Genomic DNA, 22,333 nt, shown 5'->3' on the forward strand with positions numbered 1-22,333 from the left:
CCCCGGGTCCGCGCACAGAGCCCGCGGGAATCCCCCGCCCGGAGGAACCGGCGTCCCGGGACCGAGCGGCCGCACCCGGCCCCGCCGGCCCCGCCGGCCCCTCCGGCAGCGCCGAGCGCCGCAGCGCCGACACCGAGACGCGGCGAGCGGAGCGAGCGGCCGGCAGCGGCCTCGGGGCGACGGAGCCACGGCCGCGGCGGCGCTTCCCACCGGCCCCGCCCGGAAGGGCAGGGGAAGCTCGCGCTGGGGCCGATGGCCCCCGCGGAGCTGGAGGAGGTGCCGCTGGCCGGGGGCTCCAGCGGGGACCACAGGGCCCTGGCAGCAGCCCCCGGCCTTGGCTGCGCTTGGGGACCAGCAGCCCCCGGTTCTCGGCCTTTGCAGAGGAGACGACGCGGCCTCCGCGGGGGGGTGTCTGTGAGCCCTGGGCAGGGCTGGGGATGCCACCTGGAGCCAAAGGCTTGCTGCAGCCTCCTCTGCCGGCCTGGGGCACCTCGGGGCGGCCCTTCCCTCCAGGCACCTCCCTGCAGCCCAGAGGTTGTCCCCGACGCTCGCTCGGAGCTCAGGGGGACGAGTGGCACAATGTGCGTGCCGGGAGCAGGGGAGGGAAGAGGCACGAGGGCTCCACGCCAGGTCAGACAGCCCGGGCCAGGGGCTCTCCCTTTCCCAGGCAGGCTCTGCCCTTCCGCTCCCACGCGCGCACACGAAGACACCCCCTGAGATCCGGTACCTGTCCGGGCCTCAGCCCCTGCCCCACGGTTCCCCGTCTTACTGATTTTATTAACAACTGAAATTAAATTGTGTTTGATTCTAATATAAGTATAGAATTGAGATATTTTAGAAAAAATAATTTTACATTTATTGTATTTTGAATCTAGCAACCGACTGCTACTCTAAACTTCCCCGTACAGCCCTGTGCCAAGGCTGAAGGGATTGGTCATGATTGTTTAGTAGGAACGGTTAGAACCTAGGTAACAAAACACGAGGTGATTTGTAAACTGATTTATAATACATACATAGGACTAGAAGAATGCAAGGAGTTGTCAAGGTCCAGGATTAATGGGAACTGAGGGCAGTGACCGTAACAGCTTGCAGGTACCTGCCAAGAAAACCGTGTCCTTAAGCAAAAGGTGATTCCGGCCGGGGGAGATCGCGACCGCTGACCCACGGACCACCTACTCACATTACACCCCAGAGCCATTTCTAGACATTTCTAACCTCTACTGCGCAGAATCGGAAATAGGAAGAGAATATGTTCATGATTTCTTGGAAGCTGTGTGCTTATACATGAAGACCTAATGAATATGTAGGAGTAAGTTCTATAGAAGGTGTATGATTCTGGTGCCTGGCACGTGTTGTTGGTGAGAGCACTCCCCTACACGTCCGGCCGTCAATAAAGGAGTGTCTGCTTATCTGCGTCAAATTGGTGTAGGTAAGTGCTTTTATCCCGGATTTCGGTGACACCCAGAGCTGCCTCAGGCAGACACCAGCCCACCGGGCTCCCAGAGCTGTCGGGGGGGGCAGAGGTCCCAGGAAGGGCCAGGGGGCAGAAAGCCAGCCTGCCCCCAGCTCTGCTCTGCCTGGGAAAGCTGAGCCCAGCCCAGCCCAGCCCCACCTCTGCGGGGAGAGCAGCTGGGCGAGGGGCAGGGGGAGAGGGCTGCCTCCAAACCCAGCTCAGCTCCCCTCGGGGCTTGACGCCGCTGCTTCTGCCTGACAGGAGTGACTGAGGAGCTCCTGGTCCAGCTCTGCTGTGGGCTTGGGAAGAAGGACACAGACCTGCTGTATTCAGCCTAAGAATAACTGCTGTATTGAGACAAAGGGTGCAGCGGGTGGTTGGGGGCATCGGGAGCAGAAGGGGTGGTCGGGGGCATCCAGAGCTTTAGTTCAAAGGGCTGCTGTTTCTTTTTGACTTCGATCAGGAGCCGCCCCTGCTTCTTGATGTGTTCCCGGCAGAGGACATGGTCATCGTCATCATCGTCAGAAGCAGGAGGGTCTGGAGGAGAGAGCAGAGAGGAGCAGGTTGGGGAGGGTCTGCGGGGCCACCTCCGCTGTGCCTGTGTCCCTGGGGAGCTGTGGCCCGTTTTGGAGGGCTGGTGGCATCCCAGAGAGCCCCGTGCCAGGCCCTCGGGCACAGGCACTGTGACGGGCTCTCCCAGCCCAGCGTCCCAGGGTGACCTGCAGGGCCTGGGGATGCCACCGCTGGGGTCCCCCCCCAACACTGCTGGGGCTTCCCACCAAGGTCTGGAGCTGCGGGGCGGTGGCTTCACCTCCGCTTTGGGAAAAAGGGCCGTGAGCTGCAGAAGCTCCTTGTCTGCTCCAAGAGCCTCCAATCAGAGGAGGCCACAGGCAGAGCCAAGCACTGGTTCTTCACCCTCAGGGCAGGGGATTTTGAAGACGAGGGCCCCCTCCCTGCCCCACAGCATCTCCCCTTGTTTCTGCTGGGGCTTAGCGCTTACCACCCCAACAGTTGCCGTCGTTCTCCCACATCCCCACCTAAAACCACGCCCCGTGCTCAAAGCCTTGGAGACAGCCAAGGTCAGACCCAAGGTCTGGAGGCAGCTCCTGGGTCGGGGTCTGCTGGGACAGTGGGAGACAGGCGAGGACGCTCAGAACTGCCTGTGGGCAGGGGCTGGGACAGGCGCTGGGGGACGTGTCCCCGCTGTGCTCTCCTACCCTTGGTGTCCTCCAAGGAAATCTTCAGGCTCCGGGGAGCCTGTGCCATCGTCTGCTCCAGGAGATTTCGGACCTTGACAAAAGTCTGTGAAAGACACCCTGGGTTAACTGCTGAAGGGGAGGGGGTGTTCAAACCCAGGGGTGCTTCACCTCCATGTCCCCATGGGGGGACACCCCGCAGCGCCCAGTGCCCCTTGGGGCTGAGCTGCGCCACGGCTCTTCCCCGGGGCCACGTCCGTGCTCCCATCTAGGAGGACAGCTTGGGACGGGCCACCTGGGAGAGCCCTGTGCGGGTCCCCAAAGACCACCGCAGGGATGGAGCCCCAGCACGCACCGCATTGTCCTCGTTGAGGCTGTGGCTCTCGGGGGGCAGGCTGGCCGTGCGCTGCACCAGGTACTGCAGCTTCTGCCTACAGTGCTGGAGCTTCTCCTGCGTACTCCAGGCCTGGACAAAAGCGTCCTGCAATCGGAGAGAGAACAACTACGTTGGTGGGGAAGAAGAGTCTCTTGGGGTGACAGTGGCCGCTCCACACATCACTGTGCTGTGCCGCTGCACCCCCAGCACCGGCCGGAGCCGTGCTCACCCCCGCACCGCACGGGTACCTGGCCGGGCACCGTGATGCCACGCAGCAGGACGGCCAGGTTGTTGACAGCGTGGTCAAACTGGAGCAGCAGATCCTCCTCCTTCAGCATCTGGGTTCGCATCTGCTCCCGCCGAGCCTCCTCCCGCTGCAGCTCCCTCCTCAGCTCCTCCTCCAGCTTCCTGCAGCCAGACACATTCACATCCATACAACTGCATCAGGGTGCAGAGACACCCCACATCTGTTGCCAAAAGTGCTCGTCTCACCCCCCGCACCGCCTGCAGAGCAGAGATGTTGCCTGCAACCCAACCCCACGCTGCTGGTCCCACTCCCCACGCCAGGCAAGGAGCAAGGGTCCTCCTGGTGCCACCCGCAGCGGGAGCTTTGGGGGCTCTGCCAGGCCCAGCGCTGGGGGAGCACTCTGCTCAGGAAACCTCCCAGAGCAGGAGGGGTGGGGGCTGCAGCAGGACGGGGGAAGAGGGGCCCTGTTGGGACACCCAGGATGCCCACATCCCTCCTCCAAGGGTGGTGGCCCAGTTGGCACGGCTGTCCCGAGGCCAGCAGTACCTGAGGGTGTTGGGGGGCTGGCGACGCTTCAGCTCATCGTGCTTCAGCTCCAGCTGGTGCAGCGTCTCCTTCAGCGCCTGCTGCTTCTCCTTGCACTGCTGGAGATACCGCTCCAGGTCCGCCGAGGCCTTCTGCTGCTCCAGGAACCTGCCAGCCATGTCCTGGCCAGGGGAGAGCACGAGGACTCAGCCCGTGGCCCTCCTGGAGGGTACAGGAGCCGGGCCGTGGCCTCGGGGAGGTCTCTGCCCCAGGGACTGCTGCAGGTTCATGGCATGGAGAAAAGCAGCTCCATCCCTGCCTGCACAGGAGGGGTCTGGGGGGCTGCAGGGGCAGAGCAGAGCAGAGCACCCCGCCGGGACACAAGGCCAGCAGAGAGGTCTCGGCTCAGCCCTGCGTTTTAACGGAGATGGGTTTTACTTACCCAGACGTGGGAGCACGGCACCGCAGCCTTGGCCTCCTCCACCTTTTTGGTGACCCAGGCCTTGTACTCCTCCTGGGACTTGGTGTCCTCCAGTTGGGTTCCTGGCGTGGGAGGGAAGCGTCAGGGAATGCTGCCTGCAGCTGTGCCCACGTCACACCCCCCTGCACCCCGCCAGGCACTCACCCGCAAGAGGGTCCTGCAGCTGCAGTTTCGACAAGTCCACGGCGAGCTTGTGCCTGGCTTGCTGCAAGGATGTTCAGCGTCAGCCCCCGAGCTGCTGGCACCCTGGGGGAGCTGGCCCTGCAGGCCCCCCACCCACGGGGGGCTCCGCACTGGTGCCTGTCACCTGCCCGCAGCCCTGCCTGTGCTGGCCCCCCCAGCTCACCTCTCTCAGATGCCTTTTTAAGAATTCCTTGAGCTGCAGCTTCTGCGCGGCCTCGGAGCGGCACCAGAACTCTCTGTCCGCCCGCATCTGGGTTTTTAACTTCTCCACGTCGCCCTGCAGCGTATCAGAGAAGGGAAAATTAGCTGCGGAAGCCGGAATGGACCTTTGGGAGCCAGCTGAGCTTCTGGGATGACCAGTGTCAAAAAGGACACCTGCCCTCCCCGTGCTGAGCACGCTGCCTTCACCGTGGCTGGCGCTTCGGGCAGGCTGTCCCCAGCCCCAGGGCACTCTGGCCCAAGAGCGAGACCCAGGAGGAGCTCTGGAGGCAGCCGGGTGCCGTGGGCAAGCCCAGCTCAGTCTCTGTTGCAGGAAGACTCCCCGGCCAGCCGGGGCGCGTGGTGCTGTCGGTGGGCTCTGGAGTGTGGGAAAGGGCCCCACGGTGCCCCGGGCCATCTCACCTTGGTTACAGCAGCCGCTCTGCGGGCATCTGCAGCCACGAGCTCTGCATCTTCCAGCTCCCTATGGTAGCGTTCAGCCGTCCCACACAGGAGGTCCAGGTGCATAGGCAGGTGGTCCAGCTCCTGGGACAGAGAGAGGCACAGCACGTCACCCCACTGAGCCCCAGGGGTCCCCCACACTGTGACAGGGGGTGGAGGGAGCAGGAGGACCTGGCTGATGCGGGGGGGCGTAACACCAGAGCAACCCCTTGGACACCTCGTTGCCTTGGCAGGGGGAGCGGGTGGGACGATGGCACACAGTGAGGAGGGGCTCACCTTCCGCAGGGCATCCCGCACCTCCACGTACAGGGCTGTCACCTTCTGTGCAGCCTGAACTTTCAAGAGCATCTTCTCGATGCTGTTCTCCAGCTGGCGAATGGCCTGGGGCAGAGACAGGAGGGGGGACACGGGGTGACGCCACGTGCCGAGCCTGGAACCCACCGGGGGGGTGCAGGGCTGGGATGAAGGCCCCTCACGGGTGCTGCCACCCCAGGAAGGGGCCCTGGGTACCTGCAGCTGCGCCTGCTGCTGCTTGTCCTCCTTCTCCACAGCCTGCAGGCGCTGCAGCCGCCTCTGCAGCTCGTCCCGGGCTCGTCTCCGCTGCCTCACCTGGTCCAGCAGCAAGTTACAGGTGTTCACCCGCGCATGGATTTCAGCCCGGAGCTTCTCCTGGGTCACCTGCATGGACATGGGAGCGTTGGCCAGGCCAGAGGCAGGGCTCTCTGGGCACCTTCTCACAGGAGAAGGGTCCTGTCTGGAAAACTGCCCCTGAGGTAGAGCTACAGATGCCAGGACGTTGCTGCAGGACATCGTCGCTCCCTTGGCAGGACGGGCTCTTGGAGAGCTTTGCTCTGGGGGGCTGGTCGGGCTAAGGCAGAGCTGGGCAACTACTGAGGGCAGCGCTGGGTCAGGCTTAGGGACTCTGCACAGCGCAGACCCGGGGCTGGGCGCCAATAAAATCCATCGATTGGTGCCCCAGATGTGGCTGCTGGCAGAGAGCGGCGGCACTGCCCTGTCCCTGCAAGAGACCCCAGGGAAAGGCAGCTGCGTGGGGCCAGCACCCCTTGTCCCCACGGCCTTACAGCCAGGTCACAACCCGGGGACAGGTAGGGGAGGGCAGAGAGAGCTTCTCTCTCCAGGGATGCAGCTGGAGCCTGCAGGAACCCGGGCAGCCCTGGGGACACGCAGGCTGGGACGGCCAGGAGCTCTGCTGGGGCCAAGGATCTGCTCGGGGAGCTCCAGGGGGTCCCTTGAGCGGTGGAAGGGGACCCACGGCACCACACGGGAACACCCCGTGTCTCGCCGCACCAGCCCCGTGGGGCTGTCCCTGTGCCGGCCCCCGGCCCCTCCGCCACGCACGCTGTTCTTCCCAGCGCCCCGGAGCCCTGGCCCCCAGCGAGCAGCCCCTGCCCGCCGGAGCCTGCCATGGCCTCCTGCCTCTCCCCGGCATAGCCACACCCGAGGGCTCCTGCGCTTCGCAGACCTGGGAGGTGGTGAGCTTGGGCACCGGGGGCAGGAGAGGGGCAAAGAGAACATCCCCCCAGCCTGGGGACGGTCACATCCAGAGGAAGCCGCATGAGGGGCAAGGGGGGCGCTGTCTCTGCAGGGCCAGCACAGGCAGGGGCACAGTAGACGGGACCTGCCGGTACCTTCTGGGCGCCGCTCGGGGCACGGACGTCCTGCACCGCCTCACACAGGCGGGGCAGCCGCTCGCTCTTCTGCTGGAGCTCTTCCCCGCAGGACCACGTGAAAGCCTCCCTCTCTTGCTCTGCAGGACACGAAGGTGCTGTTGGGACCACGCAGGACGATGGGGGGACCGAGAGCCCCCCGCCCGCCCCGTCCCGTCCCCGCGCAGCCCAAGGGGCAGCACCTTGCAAGGCGATGACGGTGCGCAGATCCCGGGCGTGCTGGCTGAGCTTTGCCTTCCGGCCCGGCACGGAGCTGGTGCTCCTGCCTCGGCCCTTCAGCCCCGCCGCGCGTGTGGCATCCATCGCAGCTCCTCGCGCACTGGAGACAGCCCGGGCTGTGGCCACGGGTGGAGCCCAGCTCCCCGCGCCCGGGAACTGTTGCCGGGGCACGGAACAGGTGAGGTCATAATCGGTTACCGAGCAGGCGAAGGCAGGGCGGGCAGGGGAGATCCCCGCTCTCCTTCCCATCCCCGTGGCTACGGCAGCTGCCACCCGCCCAGCCGGGGGAGCCCCCCAAGCCCCGCCAGAAACAGGGCGAGGGGCATTTCAGGGAAAACAGCTGCACACCCGTACCCAAACACGGCTCCGGCGCTCTCCTGCGAGCTGCCAGCTTGTCTCAGATGCCCAGAGGCGTCTCCCTAGATACGCACCTTTGGAAATGTCAGTTCCTCACTCAGGAAACGCTGGTGCAGGGAGTTACGCTCCGGTTGGAGCGGGCAAGAGCAAACCAGCTTAGATTTAGTTTCTGTAACTCGAGATCTTCACCCTGTTGTGCTCCAGGTGCTGGCCACAGAAACCAAGGGAACAACTCCCCCCCTGGGTTGGTCTTCCCAGGAAGACCGTTTTGCCAAAGAGGAGGTGCGAGCTCATAGCCAGCAGAAGTCAGTGCTAACTGCAGAGCTGCGTGGGAAAGGGCCTGTCTGCCCCTTCCCCACCTGCCTTCTGACAGGGTGGGAGCTACACACACGTCTTCCAGGCACCCAAATTAACAGTTTTGGTCCGTAGCCCATTCAGTGATAGACATCAACCAGCTTTTCAGAACTATTAGACCTATACAGGCCACGAGATTATCATAAGAATACATTATTAAATCAGAAGGAAATTGCCTGGTTTCTACCATAATCAATCTGCGTTGACCATAAGATAATGTAAACCAGTCCCGCAGGGAAACAGACCGACAGATATCCAAGAGCCCTGCAGAACGGCCCTCAAGATCCAAAGCCCCACTTCCCAAAATTACAGGCCAGAGACAAGTCACAAATGACTCAGTGCTTCCCCTTCCCAAGGGGCACAAAGCACAGTTCCATACACACAACCACACAAGCTGCTCTTCCAGCAAAGCCTCGTGCTTCGCACCTGGGTCTCTTCCGCACGCTGGTTTACAGCAGATGATGTGTAACACCCCCCCTCCTAAAATCCACCAGCCCATTGTTGTTCCGGTAGTGCTGACCCTCACAGGGACCCAGCCTCAGTGACCCGGGTCAGGATGAGCCCCCACATGGGGAGCACCTGCGGGCACAGATGCAGACCCAGATGTCCTGCCGTGAGCCGCTGGCACTGAGGCTCCAGCCAGGCCGGTGGCACAAGGAACATCCTTTCCTCTTGCCAAAGCTTAACCGTGGTGTTACAAGAAAAAAACCCAGCGTGGTTTGGCGCAGGTGTAAGTACTCTGTGAAACACAAAACCAGTTTAATGCCATGTTACAGCGTCCAATTCCTTCTGCAGAGCTGAGATAATGCTCCTTCCACCCTCTTACGCCACGCTCTTGTGCTGAGAAAGCTTTTAGAGAGGCTCCATCTCGTCTGCATCTCCACAGCACCCAGCAAAATGCCACCCCCACCTCGTGCCAGGCCTTTGCAACCAACAGCAGAAGAGGGAATTCAGAACATCAGCTCCGACACGAACAACAAAAGGTCGATACTTTGCCTGCTTTGGCAGCCCAAGTGTCAGCAAAGAAAGCAGAGTTGTGGCTCATCTCATAACAGGAAAGAAACAGCAGCTCCCACGGTCCCTAACCAGTGCTGCCCCTCACCCCCCGGCACAGCACACCGACCGAGGCGAGGGTGGATGCTTCTGCACTGGAGAGCCACGGACAAACCACACTGAGCCCTGGGCAGCCACAGCAAATGGGGAGGTTTGAGTGGAGGCTGCGTGTGGGCAGGCTCACTGCCAGCCGCGTGCGGAACGACCAATCCTGTCCGGCATTCCTTGAACTCCGGAATCCTTCCGCCTGATCCAAATGAGGGCAAGAACCCAGCACCTGTCTCAAGCCCTTTGACAAGACTTTGTAAAGTGCAAGGAAGCGGAAGCGCATGGGAAAAAAGCTGCAGAACAAAACTCAGCCTTGATTTCCATCAAGTCAAGCAACAGGAGATGGATGCAAAATGAGATTAAGATCACCTGCAGAGATGGGAGCAAACATTTGTCAGACACACTCACCTCCACAGCCTCACTCTGCCATCCCATAAAGGCAGGACAACAAAGAATTATGACTACCTGTGACTGCACACCTGGCTCATCTGCTAGTGATTCCCACAACAGGCGACACGTGCCTGCAAAAGAGGTCACAGCTGGACCCTAAATCCTTTCAAACCCACTGTACTGCACAAGGCAGAACCTGCTATTCCATCTCCCACATGCAGAGGAGTTACACTGACACCCGCCAAATCCCCGCGGAAAACTGTCAGGCACATTTCAAATGCACGTAACTCGTGTATGAAGAAATGCCTGTGACATAACCCTGAAATGCACAGGTTTTCATCAAACTTGCTATCATAGCTTCCATGTGGAGATTCAGATCCTGAAACCCAAAGCACTTGCCTGTGCTGGTAGGAATTACTCCAAGACAACAGATCCCATCAGTGTAAAACAAAAGTGTCAGACTAATTTTACACAGTTCAGTATTCTCCAAGAGAAAAAAAAATGGCTAAAGGGACAACACAACTCACCTGAAAAAGAAAAATTCTCATGGCACAAACTCATAGCCGCTGAAGTGAGGGTGTGACTCGAACCAAGAGGCGCTGGGTTTAATCAGCTGAATCTGCCCACCTGGGAGCAAGAGTCTGACCACGATAAATTACTTCCATAAATGCAGATCACCCTGGTCTCTCACATCAAATCTTCAGCATTTATTTACATTCTAGTAAAGAACTGCACCTGCGGATCATTTTACAATTCAAGTGTTTGCATAAACCTGTTGCACGTCAGCGCGCACACTCCCCAGGAGATTCACCACCAGGACAAAGTCATTCTCTCTCCCAGCTAATGACAGGGACAGCCACCAGGTCAGGCTCCCGCAGGAAATATTTACACAGCCGTATCCTGCCACCCCTCTGGAAACGACACCCCCCTGGGAGAGAGCTGAGAGGTCACACCCAAGCGGCGCTGAGGGCCCTTTCTCCGTGCCCTGTCTGCTGGCAGGAGCGTGGAACCAGAAGCGCAGACTGCGGCCAGGCAGATCAGCCCTGCGGAACAGGAACAGAGGGGCCAGGAATGAGAACGACAGCAGTTAACGCTTCAAAATCACGCCAGAAACCTGGGACGTGGCCCCTGAACTGCAGTTCTGTACCATCAGTGACAGCGAAAGGCTGAGCCACAGCCGTGCGCCCTCCTGTCTCGTCAGCTGGCAGCAGCGCATCTCCAGAAGGGCAGGGACACTTCCGCGCAGCCAAGAGTGGGTGCCAGTCCCACACCGACACCGGCACTCTGGGGATTTAACCCTTTGCAGAGGCAAGAGGGCAGCGGTCAGCTGCCACGGCAGAACAACTCTTTGGCATCTCCCCGAGGAAAAGGCAGCAGATCAAACACTGCAGCTCCCAGCTCCAGACCAGCGTCTGTGCTCAGACAGGAGCTGCCCTTGGATCCGAGGGGCGACTTCGCCCAGAGCCACGCGAGCCTGATCCACCCAGAGATACTTGTACTGCTGCAGTACCTCGTGCGTGCAGCACGCAGGCCTCTCGCTGCCCGAGCAGAGCAGGGAGAGAGGAGAGAGTCGTCTGAATGATGCCTCAGCCAAAGTCACAGACAGCAATGGATTGTCACTGCCTGCGTACAAACCCACGCCACACTGACTCAGCCGTGCTCAGCACCACAGCAACCAGCATAAAGTATCTGATTGCTGTGCTCGCTCTTTATTCATCAGCTGGACTACGATATGTGGTTTCTCTGGTTTGCAATACTCTGTGATCATAGTGTCACCACATTTTGTCAGTGCTCTGTGCATCTCGTTGAAACCGCAGGCTGTGGATCTTATTTTGAAGTGAGATTTCTTATTCTGTGCTTATTGCTCCCAGGGAGGCTGCCCAGGAGTGGTGGGGGGGGCTGGAGGGACGGATGGGCCCTGCTGTGAATCCTTGTAAATATGAACTGGACTTGTCCTAATGTACTCGAATGAAGCCAGACTGACTGCCTGATGTCTGACAAAAATAGCAACAAGCCAAGGCACTTGTAGCTGGCTTTTTTAGGCAGTCTTCATAGGGAGCTTTTGATATTGATTGATTTCTGGAAGGCAAGACAGCAGTGGGGAAAGAAAACTGCAGCTTCGGGCACCTGCTAACCAGGTCCCTACTGCAGTTTATGAACACAGAAAACGAGTTATCTGTAAGGAAAGTTTCAGTAGAAGTAAGGCTGGATTTGCGCCTCTCTATCTGCTGCAAAGAAGAGATTACCGGGCAGTGCCTACACCTCAAATGCACGCCTGTGTGTTAATGCGGCTGTCGAGGTCTTTTCAGGGGTACTTCTGAACCGCAGGTTGTGTGCCTGACTGGTGTGAGTCCTGGGATGAGCCAGCTCCTGCTGATAGTTTTAGCTCAGAGGATGTGACAGGCTGGAAACCACCTTTGTTGTGGACCCCCGATGTCGGAGGTGTGGATATGTTGCTGATGGCCCCCTGGCCTGGAGATGTGGGAAGTTTTGCCAACAGTCTGCTAAGGATTTTGTTTTCTGCTGGAACAGGTTTCCAGATGGCTTTAACAAATGATTGCCTTTCTGCTTGCTGTGGCTATCTGCAGAAGGGCCCTCCTGTTTGTCTGGATTTAACCAGTGTAAGGGCTTTGCAGGAGGACTGCCTGAAACAGCCTTCTCCCTACGGAGATCACTAGCATTTGTGTAGAAAAGCAGGGGTTCGGTCAGGAAAGCTCGGAGTGTCGTGTTGTGCTCAGACCAGGATCTCTGTCTCCTGGAGATGCTGTTCAACTGGACTCATACTCCAACTAAATCTTTCCGAGTCCTACAGAACAGAGTCCCATGGGCTCATGACGTTGTAGTCGGTGCTCAAGTGGCAATGTGTGATTTGCCATCGCTTCGCCAAGGCAAAGCCCATTTCAAGGTAACAGTCCCACAAAAAGCCCAGGACTGCAGTCTTCTCAGTCCTTTGTAGCCTCCACACTGCCAGGGTGTTGAGGCTGTTTCATCAGAAGTGAAGTTCATCCTAATCCTGGGGTTTCTTTCCTCGCCTGTCTGGACCAAGCAACCCCTGGTCATTCATAACTGGTCCTGCTCTGCCTTCAGCCTAGGTAACTTCTGCTTCCTCGTTCCCATCTTCTTCTGAAAGAAACATCACAGTTGTGATAAACATGAAAAGGCTGAAAGTTTACACCATTAGATCTCACATGCAATATGGTTTATAAAATGGTTTTATATAATAGCCTCTTCATTTCCCTCTTCTGTGTCGGTAGCTCTGAACATTTAATTTGGTCTACGGGAGTCTACTGAGCCGTGAAGCAGTGTTCAGAAGGAGGCCTTACTCGGGATTTCTTCAACCGCATTAAAATAAAAGCTGCTTGCTCCCAACAGCCAAGCCACTGCACACCCACGACGTCCCATTTCACCTCTGGACACTCATCACCGCCAGCTTCCAGCTCTCTGCCTGGCTCCGGGGAGGAAGAAAGGTCCCACATCAGCTAACTGCAGCTGCAGTGCCCGCACACTGGGAGAGAGCTGTAACGAGGAACTTTAATGGGCACTAAATACAACAGCAACCTGCACGTGTTCCAGCCAGTGCCTGCTCTGGGCTCTGTGAGGCAGGCGGTGCTCCAAGGGGCTCTTCACAGGAGCTGTCTGCAGGTTTATGCCAGGGGTACTGAAAGAAGGAGCAGAGCCATGTCTGTCACTGTTTTCCAGGACATTTCAAGACAAAGACCCAGACAAACCCCACCTCTAGCCAATACCTCAATCCCTCCCCAGTTCCAAGCCCCTGGCAGGCCTTATCCAGTCACTTTTGCTGTGAAGCAGCAAGCCCCACAAATGTGACACACAGGGTGTTGTGAAACTAGGCTGTGCCAGATCTCCAGCACGTGGCCCTGAATGGGATCCTGGGACAAGGACACGAATGAGAGAGATGCTTGCAGGGGCTTTTCTCATCCTGCAGACACCATGAGCCAGAAGCAGCCCTCAGATGGCTCCAGAGCCGCTTCAGACCTGGCTACTGATGCAGGTGCTGGGGCCAGCTGGAGCTGTTTGCACTGGGTTTAGAAAGGTGTGTTCATCATTTCCAGCACCCTTGGATGGCTGCAACATGCCACATCCAGCAATGTATTCGTACTCCCTTGCTCCACAAACAGGTCCAGAATCAGCTTTGCCATTTAAGCCTCTGCTTCCTCTTGTCTCTTCCTCATCCCAGAGAGCTCACCGACAGCAGGGCGTTTGCCCAAGTTTAGCCCAGGACAGCCAGCACGGTGACACTGACACACAAAAACCCCTACGTGCAGTCATTTTTAAAGCTGGGCAGCCAGGAGCCAGGTCTGCAAAGAAACAATACTCAGAAGACGGCCAGGACTCCACCAGCCATGGCGTTCAGCCAGCTCTGGTCCTGCCTCCTCCATAACAGGATATAACCACGCTGTCAACGTTTACTGTCCCGACACACATAATATTTTGCTCCAGTAATACTGCAGAGAGCTCTTGCTTCTACAGGGGAGGTATCTGCAAGTCCTGCTTCCTGACCCTCACCTCAGCCAGCCTTGGCAGCACCTCGCCAAAGCTCACAGCTCCATTGCATGTGCCCTGCACTACGGGAAACTGCCACTAACTTTGCCTGCGTTGCCTTCTGCCACTAAGGGCAGGAGGCGCAGCTGGAGATGACCCCAAAGAAGCCCAGAATGGAGGCTCCTTCCCAGGAGGAGGCTGGGGCTTGTGGTGCTGGAGGCAGGCTCATTCTGGCCTGTAGATCTGCAGCTACAGCACACAGGCAGTGCTGTGGCAAGAAAGGAAGGAGCAAGGAGGGCCAGGGCAGGCTGGAAGAAGGCAGATGGGCTCTGCAAAAATCTAAGGGGAAAAATCATTGCTGAAGCCTGTGGTGGAACCAGGGCCCTTTAGATCTTCAGTCTAACAGCCTCCCAGCTGAGCTCCTTCAGCAATGCCCCAGCAGCCCTTGACCCTGCCTCACCCCTGCCAGGCTACAGGCTGACACCCATAAGGAGAAGTCCTTGGGGATGTGCCCAGGAAAAAGCTGAGCCCAGTGCCAGGCAGAGTGGCCCTGGGTTCTCCCTGCCTCCATGGCCAGATGGGCTCCAGGAGCGGGAATGCAAAATGTGTGTTGGGCCTTGATTACAAAAGTGACGGTGGCGAAGGAAAGTGGGCAGGCCAGGTGTGTGCAGCTGTCAAGGCTGAGGGTGGAAGAAGTGTAGGGTTGTGGAAGACCTCTCTCATAGGGAAGGGAAGGCCCAGGAGAGGCCGAGCTTTTCCTAGTGCCATAGGCTTTTGCTTATTTTTGCTTGAGCAAGATCATGGGACATCATGTTTAGGGGGAAAGAAGGCTGGAAAACCTTCAAGGATCTGGATTGCACAGCCTCTCAGGGTAACCTCTTCCAGTAAGTGACCTCATGGTTATGACCTCATCAACCTTCAGGGTCCACATCTCCCACCTGAACGTTCATTCATCTTTTGTCCCTTGCCTCTCATTTCCCTACCATGCACCTTGATGAAGAGCATGGCTCAATGTTCTTAACTGTCTGACAGGTACTGAAATGCTCCTACGATGTTTCCCAAAGCCTTGTCATCTCCATACTGGACCGTGTTCCCACAGCCTTTCCTCGGGTGGGAAGTTCTCCAGCCCCCTGCACGCTCCCATACACACAATTCTATTGGTGTGCCTTCAATGAACTTGCTCCAGTTGATCAACGTCTTTCCTGTAGTGGGGCAGGAGGCCCCAGACTTGGTGCAGACCTGGGCATGTGGTCTAGTGAGCACTAAATAGAGGGGGAGAATTCCCTCCCCCTCATCTCCTGGCCATGCTCCTCTTCATACAGCCAGGACGCTCTTGGACTTCTTGCCTGCCAGGGCTAACTGCTGACTCACGTGTTACTGGTCACTGATCCCCGTCTTACTGGAGCAGTCCGGCATCTCTCGTCCAAGGGCCAGACACCCTTCAGAGCCCACACAGACTTTAGGAGGACGCTCCCCCCATGCTGCTGGCACTGCCAAGGGACAAGATTTTCCAGGGACAGAGACATCTGCATTGACTTTGACCAGCTTCATTCTCAGACGACACAGAAACACTTGGGGGAGAAAAAAATACCACCACAAGAACTGCTTGCCGTGTCTTTAAAGGACCCATCAGCAGCCTCTGGTGCGGGAGTTTCCTATAGAGAAGAAATGGAACACTATGGATTTTTTTAATTTTAAAGGAAGAAATGTGAATTATGTCTATATTTTTACCATTTAGTTAGCTAGTCAGTTATTTTCCGTGGACAGGAGATATGTTCTGCTTAGAGAAGAAGTAGTTTATAAATTCAGCACGTTTGCTTCTTGAGATGTTTTTCTATAACCTATTAAATATTCTGTATTCAAAGAACCCTCTATTTTAGCAGCAGCATCCCTTAACAGCGGGGCGATAGGGGAAATGCAGTTTGGGTCGGGGTCGGGTTGGGGGGGGTGCGGGGCTACAGGGGCGGCTCCTGCGAGAACCTGCTGGAAGCTTCCCCGGCCCCAAGGCGGCCCCGCTGCCGGCCAAGGCTGAGCCCGTCAGCGCTGGTGGCAGCGCCGCTGTCAGAAGGTGTTTAAGAAGCCGGGGGAGGAAGCCCCAGAAAGAGCTGGAAAAGCTGCAGCGGGGAGAGGAGGGCAGAGTTTGCGTGTGCCCCCGTGGGAGGGGCGTTCTGCGAGCGCGCGCATCGCTGGGAGCTCGCTGGGAGCTCGCGGGTGGGCGCAGGGGCGGGTGCACGCGGGGTGGGTGCGTGCGGGGGGTGGGAGGGTGCATTCCTCGTGCTGCAGCGCGTGTGTGTGTGTGTGCGCACACTCGGGGTGTGTGTGCACACTGCGCCTTGCGCTCTGTGTTCCAGCGTGTCTCTTGCAGCGCGGGTGTGCGCACGCTCCGGGTGGGCATCGCACCTTCTCTTTGTACCCCGCGTGTGTCTGCAGGCAGTGTGTGTGTGCGCACGTGCCCCAGAGATCTCTGCGTGTCACATCGATTTTTCCTGGCCTCTTTCTGGCCCCCACGTGCCGGTCTTCTCTGTGCCGGGGTGGCTCTGAGCACCCTCCTCTCTGGTAATCAGAGACCCCATCCAGGAAATTATCTATCTTATCTCTGGAACTTGGGGAAGCATCTCAGTGACTTCTGAGGGGAAAAAAAGAGGAGGGAAAAGAAATTTTAAAAGGGTTATTAGTCAAGAGTCCCCAGCTGGAGTTGCCACTTTTACTAGAAGAGGGAAGAGTTGCGGCAGCGGTTTGCCAGTGATGAAGTAACGGTGGGGCGGGAGGGCGGGACGGGCTCCACCGGGAAGTTGTGAGATGGCAGGGAAAGCACAATGAAGTGAACAACAAGGCAATAAACCATGGGGCCTTTGGTGCAGATGCGGAAGGAAGAGGAGCTCTGTGGCGGCCAGCTGGGCGGTGCTGGTGGCAGGGCCGGGCCGGAATGCACCCCATCCCTGCACCCCTGCCCCGCCCCGTTTGCATCCTGTGAGCCGTGGCAACCGCGGAACATGCCGGGGCTCCCTGGGCAAAGGGGCCGTGGCAACCACTGAACGTGCCGTGGCAACCATGGAACGTGCTGGGGCTCCCTGGGCAAAGGGGCCGTGGCAACCTCAGAACGTGCCGTGGCAACCATGGAACGTGCCGTGGCAACCATGGAACGTGCCGGGGCTCCCTGGGCAAAGGGGCCGTGGCAACCTCAGAACGTGCCGTGGCAACCACGAACGTGCCGTGGCAACCATGGAACGTGCCGGGGCTCCCTGGGCAATGGGGCCGTGGCAACCACGGAATGTGCTGGGGCTCCCTGGGCAGTGAGCCTGCGGCTGGGCAGTCACGCAGCGGATGAGCAATGGGCTGCATCAGCAGCTGTCTGCCTGTCCCGGCGTTTCTCGCCCCCAAACCCTGCCGGGCGCCTCCGGCCCCTTCCCCTTCCCGCCGTGCCAGGATCCGCCGCCCATGTTGGCGTTGGCGCCGCTGGACGTCCCGGCGCGGCGGCGCCACCACCCAGTTCTGCCCGGCCCTGGCCCGGCCCCCGCTTCCCCTGGGGCCGGCCAGGAGCCGCAGCATCGAGGCCGCCCCCTCCGTCCCTGCTTCCCCCGTGTCCATCTCCTTCTCCTCGGGCTCTCCCGCCCGCCTGGAGCCGCTCGGCAGCCTGAGCGCCGGCACCGAGCCCCCGGTGACTGGTCCGGGTCGGGAGCTGCCAAGCCCGGCCCCGGAATGGAGCGAGGGGGCCGCGGTGCCGGTGCCGGAGATCACCTCGGCGGCCCATCTCCATTCCGGGAGCGGCGGGGAGCGACGCGCGGCCACAGCAGCGCCCGGTCAGAGCGGGCCGGGCCGGTTGAGCGGGGGGGCGGTTGGGCGGCCGGGGCGGAGGGATGACGGTCCGGTCTGGCCCACAGGGACGGAGAATGGGCGGCTGGAGGAGCTGTACCGGCAGGGGCCGCTACTGGGGAGCGGCAGCTACGGCTCCGTGTACTCGGGCACCCGCCTCTCCGATGGCAGCCCGGTAAGTGGCGGGACGGCGGCGGGGCGGGGGGAGGAGGAGCAGGAGGAGGAGGCTCATCCCGCCGCTCCCCTTGTCTTGCAGGTGGCCATCAAACACGTGTCCCGGGAACGCGTCACAGCGTGGGGTGAGCTGGTGAGTGACCGGGGCTGCCGGGAGAAACCGGGGCGTCACGGGCGGGGGGATAAGGGGAGGCCCAAGAGGGTGGAAACCGGGACACCACGGTGGGAGCGGGCGGGGAGTCACTGGGGGACACGGAGCATCCCAGGGGAATGGGCTGTCCAGTACCGTGGCGGGGTGGGAGGGGGGCACAGGAGCACCCCCTTGGCAGGGGGGATCCCCAGGCACCGGTGGGGTCGGGTGGGGGCACTGGGGCACCCCAGGCGGGGGCTACCGGCCCCCTGCCCCGTCCCTCTGACGGCATCGCGTCCCCCCGCAGCCCAGCGGCACTCGAGTACCGATGGAGATCGTGCTGCTGAACGCCGTGGGCTCCTCCGGCTTCCGTGGCATCAGCCACCTGCTCGACTGGTTCGAGCTGCCGGACAGCTTCGTCCTGGTGATGGAGCGTCCCGAGCTCGTGCAGGATCTCTTCGATTTCGCGCTCAAGAGGGGATCCTTGTCGGAGGAGGTGGCGCGGGGACTGTTCCGGCAGGTGCTGGAGGCCGTGCGGCACTGCAACGCCTGCGGTGTCCTGCACCGGGACATCAAGACGGAAAATATCATCATCGACCTCGCCACCGGCGAGCTGAAGCTCATCGACTTCGGCTGTGGCACCTTCCTCCAGGACGCGGCCTACACCGAATTTGCCGGTGAGCCCACACCCGGGGGGCTGCTCCCGGCACTGCACGGCCCAGCCTGGCCGGGCACCGGTTCCCCCTTGGGAGGGGGCGTGGGGGAATTAATTACTCATCCGGCTGCCAAGTTGCTTTTTGGCGCGGGGTGGATGTTGTGAAACGGGAGCCGGCTCCCAGCCGCTGCCACCCACCCTGCCCGGGGCTGGGGAGGGGGGAGCCAGCCTGACAAAAACAAACACCGGTGGGGTAGCAGAGGGTGTGGGTGCGGGGGGGCCTGCAAAACCCGTATACTGGCCAGTTTGGTTTGCAGGCGTGGAAGGGCTTGGGCTGCTCCGCTCCCCTTGTTTGCCTTGGCTTTTTAGATTTTTTTTCTTTGGCAAGGGGTTTTTTTGCACGTAACAGCCGGGCACGTGCTGCCCTCTTCTCTCACCGGTGGCTTTCTTTACAACCCAAAGTTTGTAAGCAAGAGTCCCATGTTGGCGAGGGGGTGGCGGGTCACACCGTGCGTTGTCCCCTCCGCCACCGGTGCAGCCCCCGTGTCCCCAGGGACGCTCGGGTGAGGATCTGGGAGTGGGCACCGTCCACCTGACGAGCTCCGCCTGTCTCCTGCAGGAACACGAGTGTACAGCCCGCCGGAGTGGGTCCGCTTCCACTACTACCACGGCTGGTCAGCAACAGTCTGGTCCCTGGGCATCCTGCTCTACGACTTGGTCTGCGGGGACATCCCCTTCAAGCAGGATGAGGACATCGTCAGGGGCCAGCTCTTCTTCCCCCAGCCGATCTCCCTCGGTGGGTACCCGGCGTCATGGTGGGCAGCGGGTGTGGGAGACGGCCCCGGGCGCAGGAGCATCCCCGCTCTTAGGGCTGTGGAGGAGGGTGATGTCCCGGGGTCAGCTGGGGGAGGTGGCACGTGAGGAGGGTGATCTCCCGCGGTTACCGGGGGGAGGTGGCACGTGTCCTGCCATCCCGCTCTCCTCCAAAACAGCTCCTGGACTGGGAGGTTTGGGGGTAGCTCTGAGCACAGCCAGCATGGCCCGGGCACTGCGGACGGTGGGGGAAGGTGGACAGGAGCCTTCTCTGACCGGCGGTATCTGGTTTCTCTCCCCAGAGTGCGAGCATCTTATCAGGTGGTGCTTGTCCTTGCAACCTTCAGACAGACCATCCCTGGAGGACATTTTCAACCACTCCTGGCTGCAAGGCATTCACCAGCCCTGGGAGATGGCAGACACCCCGCCTGCACGCTTTGGCCTGGGACCCTGGCACATAACTGTCGGGGGAGGCAGCGCCTCCGCCGAATGCCTGACACAGAGAGAACTGTTTGACCCTGACCAGCTTGTTGTGTACCCCCGAGCAGCTGGACAAGTCCCGGAGGAGCGCTCTGTCAGCCAGCCTGAGAATGGAAATGATAAGGAGAAGAAAAATACTGTGGTTATCAGATACCTGAGCAGTGTGGAATTTCCAGAAAAGTAGCAATAAAATAATAGTCTAATATCCGTGTAACCAATGAGAATGATGTGTGGATAAAAGGATAAAGTAGATAAGATATGAGAGGAGCCGTAAAGGAGGCTATTCTGCTGCAAAAACATTGTTGTGTCCATCTCTACCACAACACCTCTCCTTGGGTTCTCCTGACCCCGCGTGACAGGAGTAGGACATCAAAATTAAATATGAACCTGCGCTCTCTGCCTGGCTCCTACTTCCGTGGACAAGTCACAGATTCCCTGCCCAGCCTCACAGGGTTCAAGTCCCTCCCTGTCCTTCAGCAGCCGCTCTCATCCTGCCCTTTCCCACCGCCTGCGTTTGTTTCCCCTCCAGTTCTCCCACAAACACGCATCAAATGATCACTTGACGTGGGGAATTTTAATACGCTGCGGGTAATTCAGGTTACCGCTCCTGTCAGAGGAGGCGATTCAGAGCGCGCTTCGCTAGAGAATCCTGCCCTTGAGACAGAGACCGTCTGGAAACAAAAGAAAAGAATAAAAACAGAATTGCCAGAGAGATTGACTGCACCCACCTGCATTCTGCAACCCCAGCAGGCTCTGCTGGCGAGGACGCGCGACCAGGCTGGTCGGTGCCCCTGTGTATTTGAAGCACACCCAGAAACCAAAGGCGGCGTTCAGGCTGAGCAGGGATGCCAGTGGGAGTTCTAGAAGAAACAGAGAAGTTTTTACCGTCGCTTGAGCACGGGGAGTAACCAAAGTGTCTTGCTTGCAAAAACGGGCTTATGCCCATTCAAAACAGGTCTAGTTATTAGTGCTGTCGGTAAGTACCAATCTGGGCAACAGCCAAGATTTCTTCACCTTTTTATACCAGAACCCTTGGAGATTATTTTCCTTCCTGTATTGAGATAATCGGTACGGCTAAAATGGAATGTTTAAAGATGGACAGTTATTTTCCAAATCTACTACAATGAAGTTGCACAGTATTTCTCAAAAACCATCTTCTGTCAGTTCATCTGTCACTCATCTCAGGATTTTTCTCCTCCTCCTGCCTCATCCTCTAACCATATTTGATACAGCTGGCTTAGAGTCTGCTCCTCCAAAACAAACTTGAATTCTTGTGAAATGCCATCCACGCCCGCAGTACAACAGAGCAGGGAAATCTGCCGTGTTCCCCAAAGCCTTCCTCTACACGGTCAACAGATTTAAGGCACCAACTAAGTTCTTCCTATCTAAGAGAGCTGTTAACACTCCTTACCTGTCACTACACTGGATGAAATGCCAAGTTTCAAGGGACACAGCAGAAAGCAAACCCAAGCTTTGGTTTCAATTTAAATAAACAAAAAACCCCATTTTTTTTTTCATAAAACAGCTAGTGGAAAGTCTACCTCTTCAGCAATCAAACTGACAAGTGAAAAAAAGAAAAGAACCCTGAAAACCAATCTATATGCTGCAGCAACTCACCAAGGCACCAGAGCGGCCAGCACGCGATGTTGTAATACGAGCTGATGAGATTTCCAGTCCTGAAAAGAAAAAAGAGAAGTTAGCATTTTGCAACTACTCCGTCCCAGGAAATATTTCGGGAGACAGGAAGCAGGAGGCTTTGCTTGTTTGACTCAGGTGTGACAATTAACGCACATTTCAGGATATATCATGCCTGCGAGAGACACATTAAGGAGTGCCCAGGCCAAGAGCCCTTTCCGGGCTTCCATCTCCTTCCTCATCTTGACGGCCCTGACGGTGACGGAAGCTGCTGGACTCTGTTCTGGTGCCGTGATCTGTAACAACAGACACAGAGCAATGACAGAATTTGACAAGTTTTATACAGTAAGACCCTCAGTCAGCACAGGATTCAAGAACAAAAAGCAGTAATCCAAAAGAGACTCTGTAAATGGACTTTACCTTTAGCCAGAGTCGTGTTTAGCATCTTACAAAACCCCAAACCCAACAGGTTCCTTTTACCAGTAAAGACAGGTAATATTTCTTTGACAAACTCCCCTGCCAGCACTGCCACCTCATTACTGAGGAACAGCGTCCACCTTCTCCAGTGAGGTGCAGGTAAGAGGACAGAGAGAGATTCCAACTCGGTTTTGAAAAATCACATCCTTCAGCAGCCAGAGGCAAAGCTCCTGCCTCCTCCAAGCAGAGGGAGCCAGAGGAAGGAAAGGCCTTGCACAGCTCTGCAGTTTTTCTACTGAAAATTCCCACTTGTTTCAACTGGGAACAGAGGATTTCCAGACTGTGCTGCCACGTCCTGGGGGTTTGGCACATCGGTTGCATCGGGGTGCAAGTGGCAGAATTGGAAAGTACTGGGCTAGAACACTAAAAAACCACGAACACCGAAACAACAAATCACACGTGCTTACAACTACGAGCACATTG

At 58.4% G+C, this 22,333-nt stretch overlaps 1 protein-coding gene across 1 annotated transcript; it reads right to left on the reverse strand.

Moving 5' to 3' along the window:
- Positions 1 to 2,432: 2,432 nt before the first annotated feature.
- On the reverse strand, positions 2,433 to 7,112 carry LOC141955487 (coiled-coil domain-containing protein 183-like). Its single transcript, XM_074895233.1, has 11 exons — positions 6,771 to 7,112; positions 5,632 to 5,799; positions 5,398 to 5,502; positions 5,083 to 5,205; positions 4,625 to 4,738; positions 4,423 to 4,483; positions 4,240 to 4,340; positions 3,819 to 3,979; positions 3,274 to 3,463; positions 3,005 to 3,130; positions 2,433 to 2,755 (listed from the first exon to the last, which is right to left on the reverse strand). The coding sequence occupies exons 1-11, from the start codon at positions 7,110 to 7,112 to the stop codon at positions 2,534 to 2,536; spliced, it is 1,713 nt and encodes a 570-aa protein (XP_074751334.1). The 3' UTR covers positions 2,433 to 2,533.
- Between the last annotated feature and the right edge of the window lie 15,221 nt (positions 7,113 to 22,333).

Source organism: Athene noctua, unplaced genomic scaffold, assembly GCF_965140245.1.
Source record: "Athene noctua unplaced genomic scaffold, bAthNoc1.hap1.1 HAP1_HAP1_scaffold_275, whole genome shotgun sequence".
NCBI classification, from domain to species: domain Eukaryota; kingdom Metazoa; phylum Chordata; class Aves; order Strigiformes; family Strigidae; genus Athene; species Athene noctua.

What these genes read in the sequence shown, in the direction of transcription:
- LOC141955487 (XM_074895233.1), bottom strand. Translation starts at nt 7,112, where the DNA reads ATGGATGCCACACGCGCGGCGGGGCTGAAGGGCCGAGGCAGGAGCACC. An exon ending in GAGCGGCTGCTGTAACCAAG is followed by an intron (nt 4,739 to 5,082) that starts GTGAGATGGCCC and finishes GATACGCTGCAG; the next exon opens with GGCGACGTGGAGAAGTTAAA. An exon ending in TAAAAAGGCATCTGAGAGAG is followed by an intron (nt 4,484 to 4,624) that starts GTGAGCTGGGGG and finishes ACATCCTTGCAG; the next exon opens with CAAGCCAGGCACAAGCTCGC.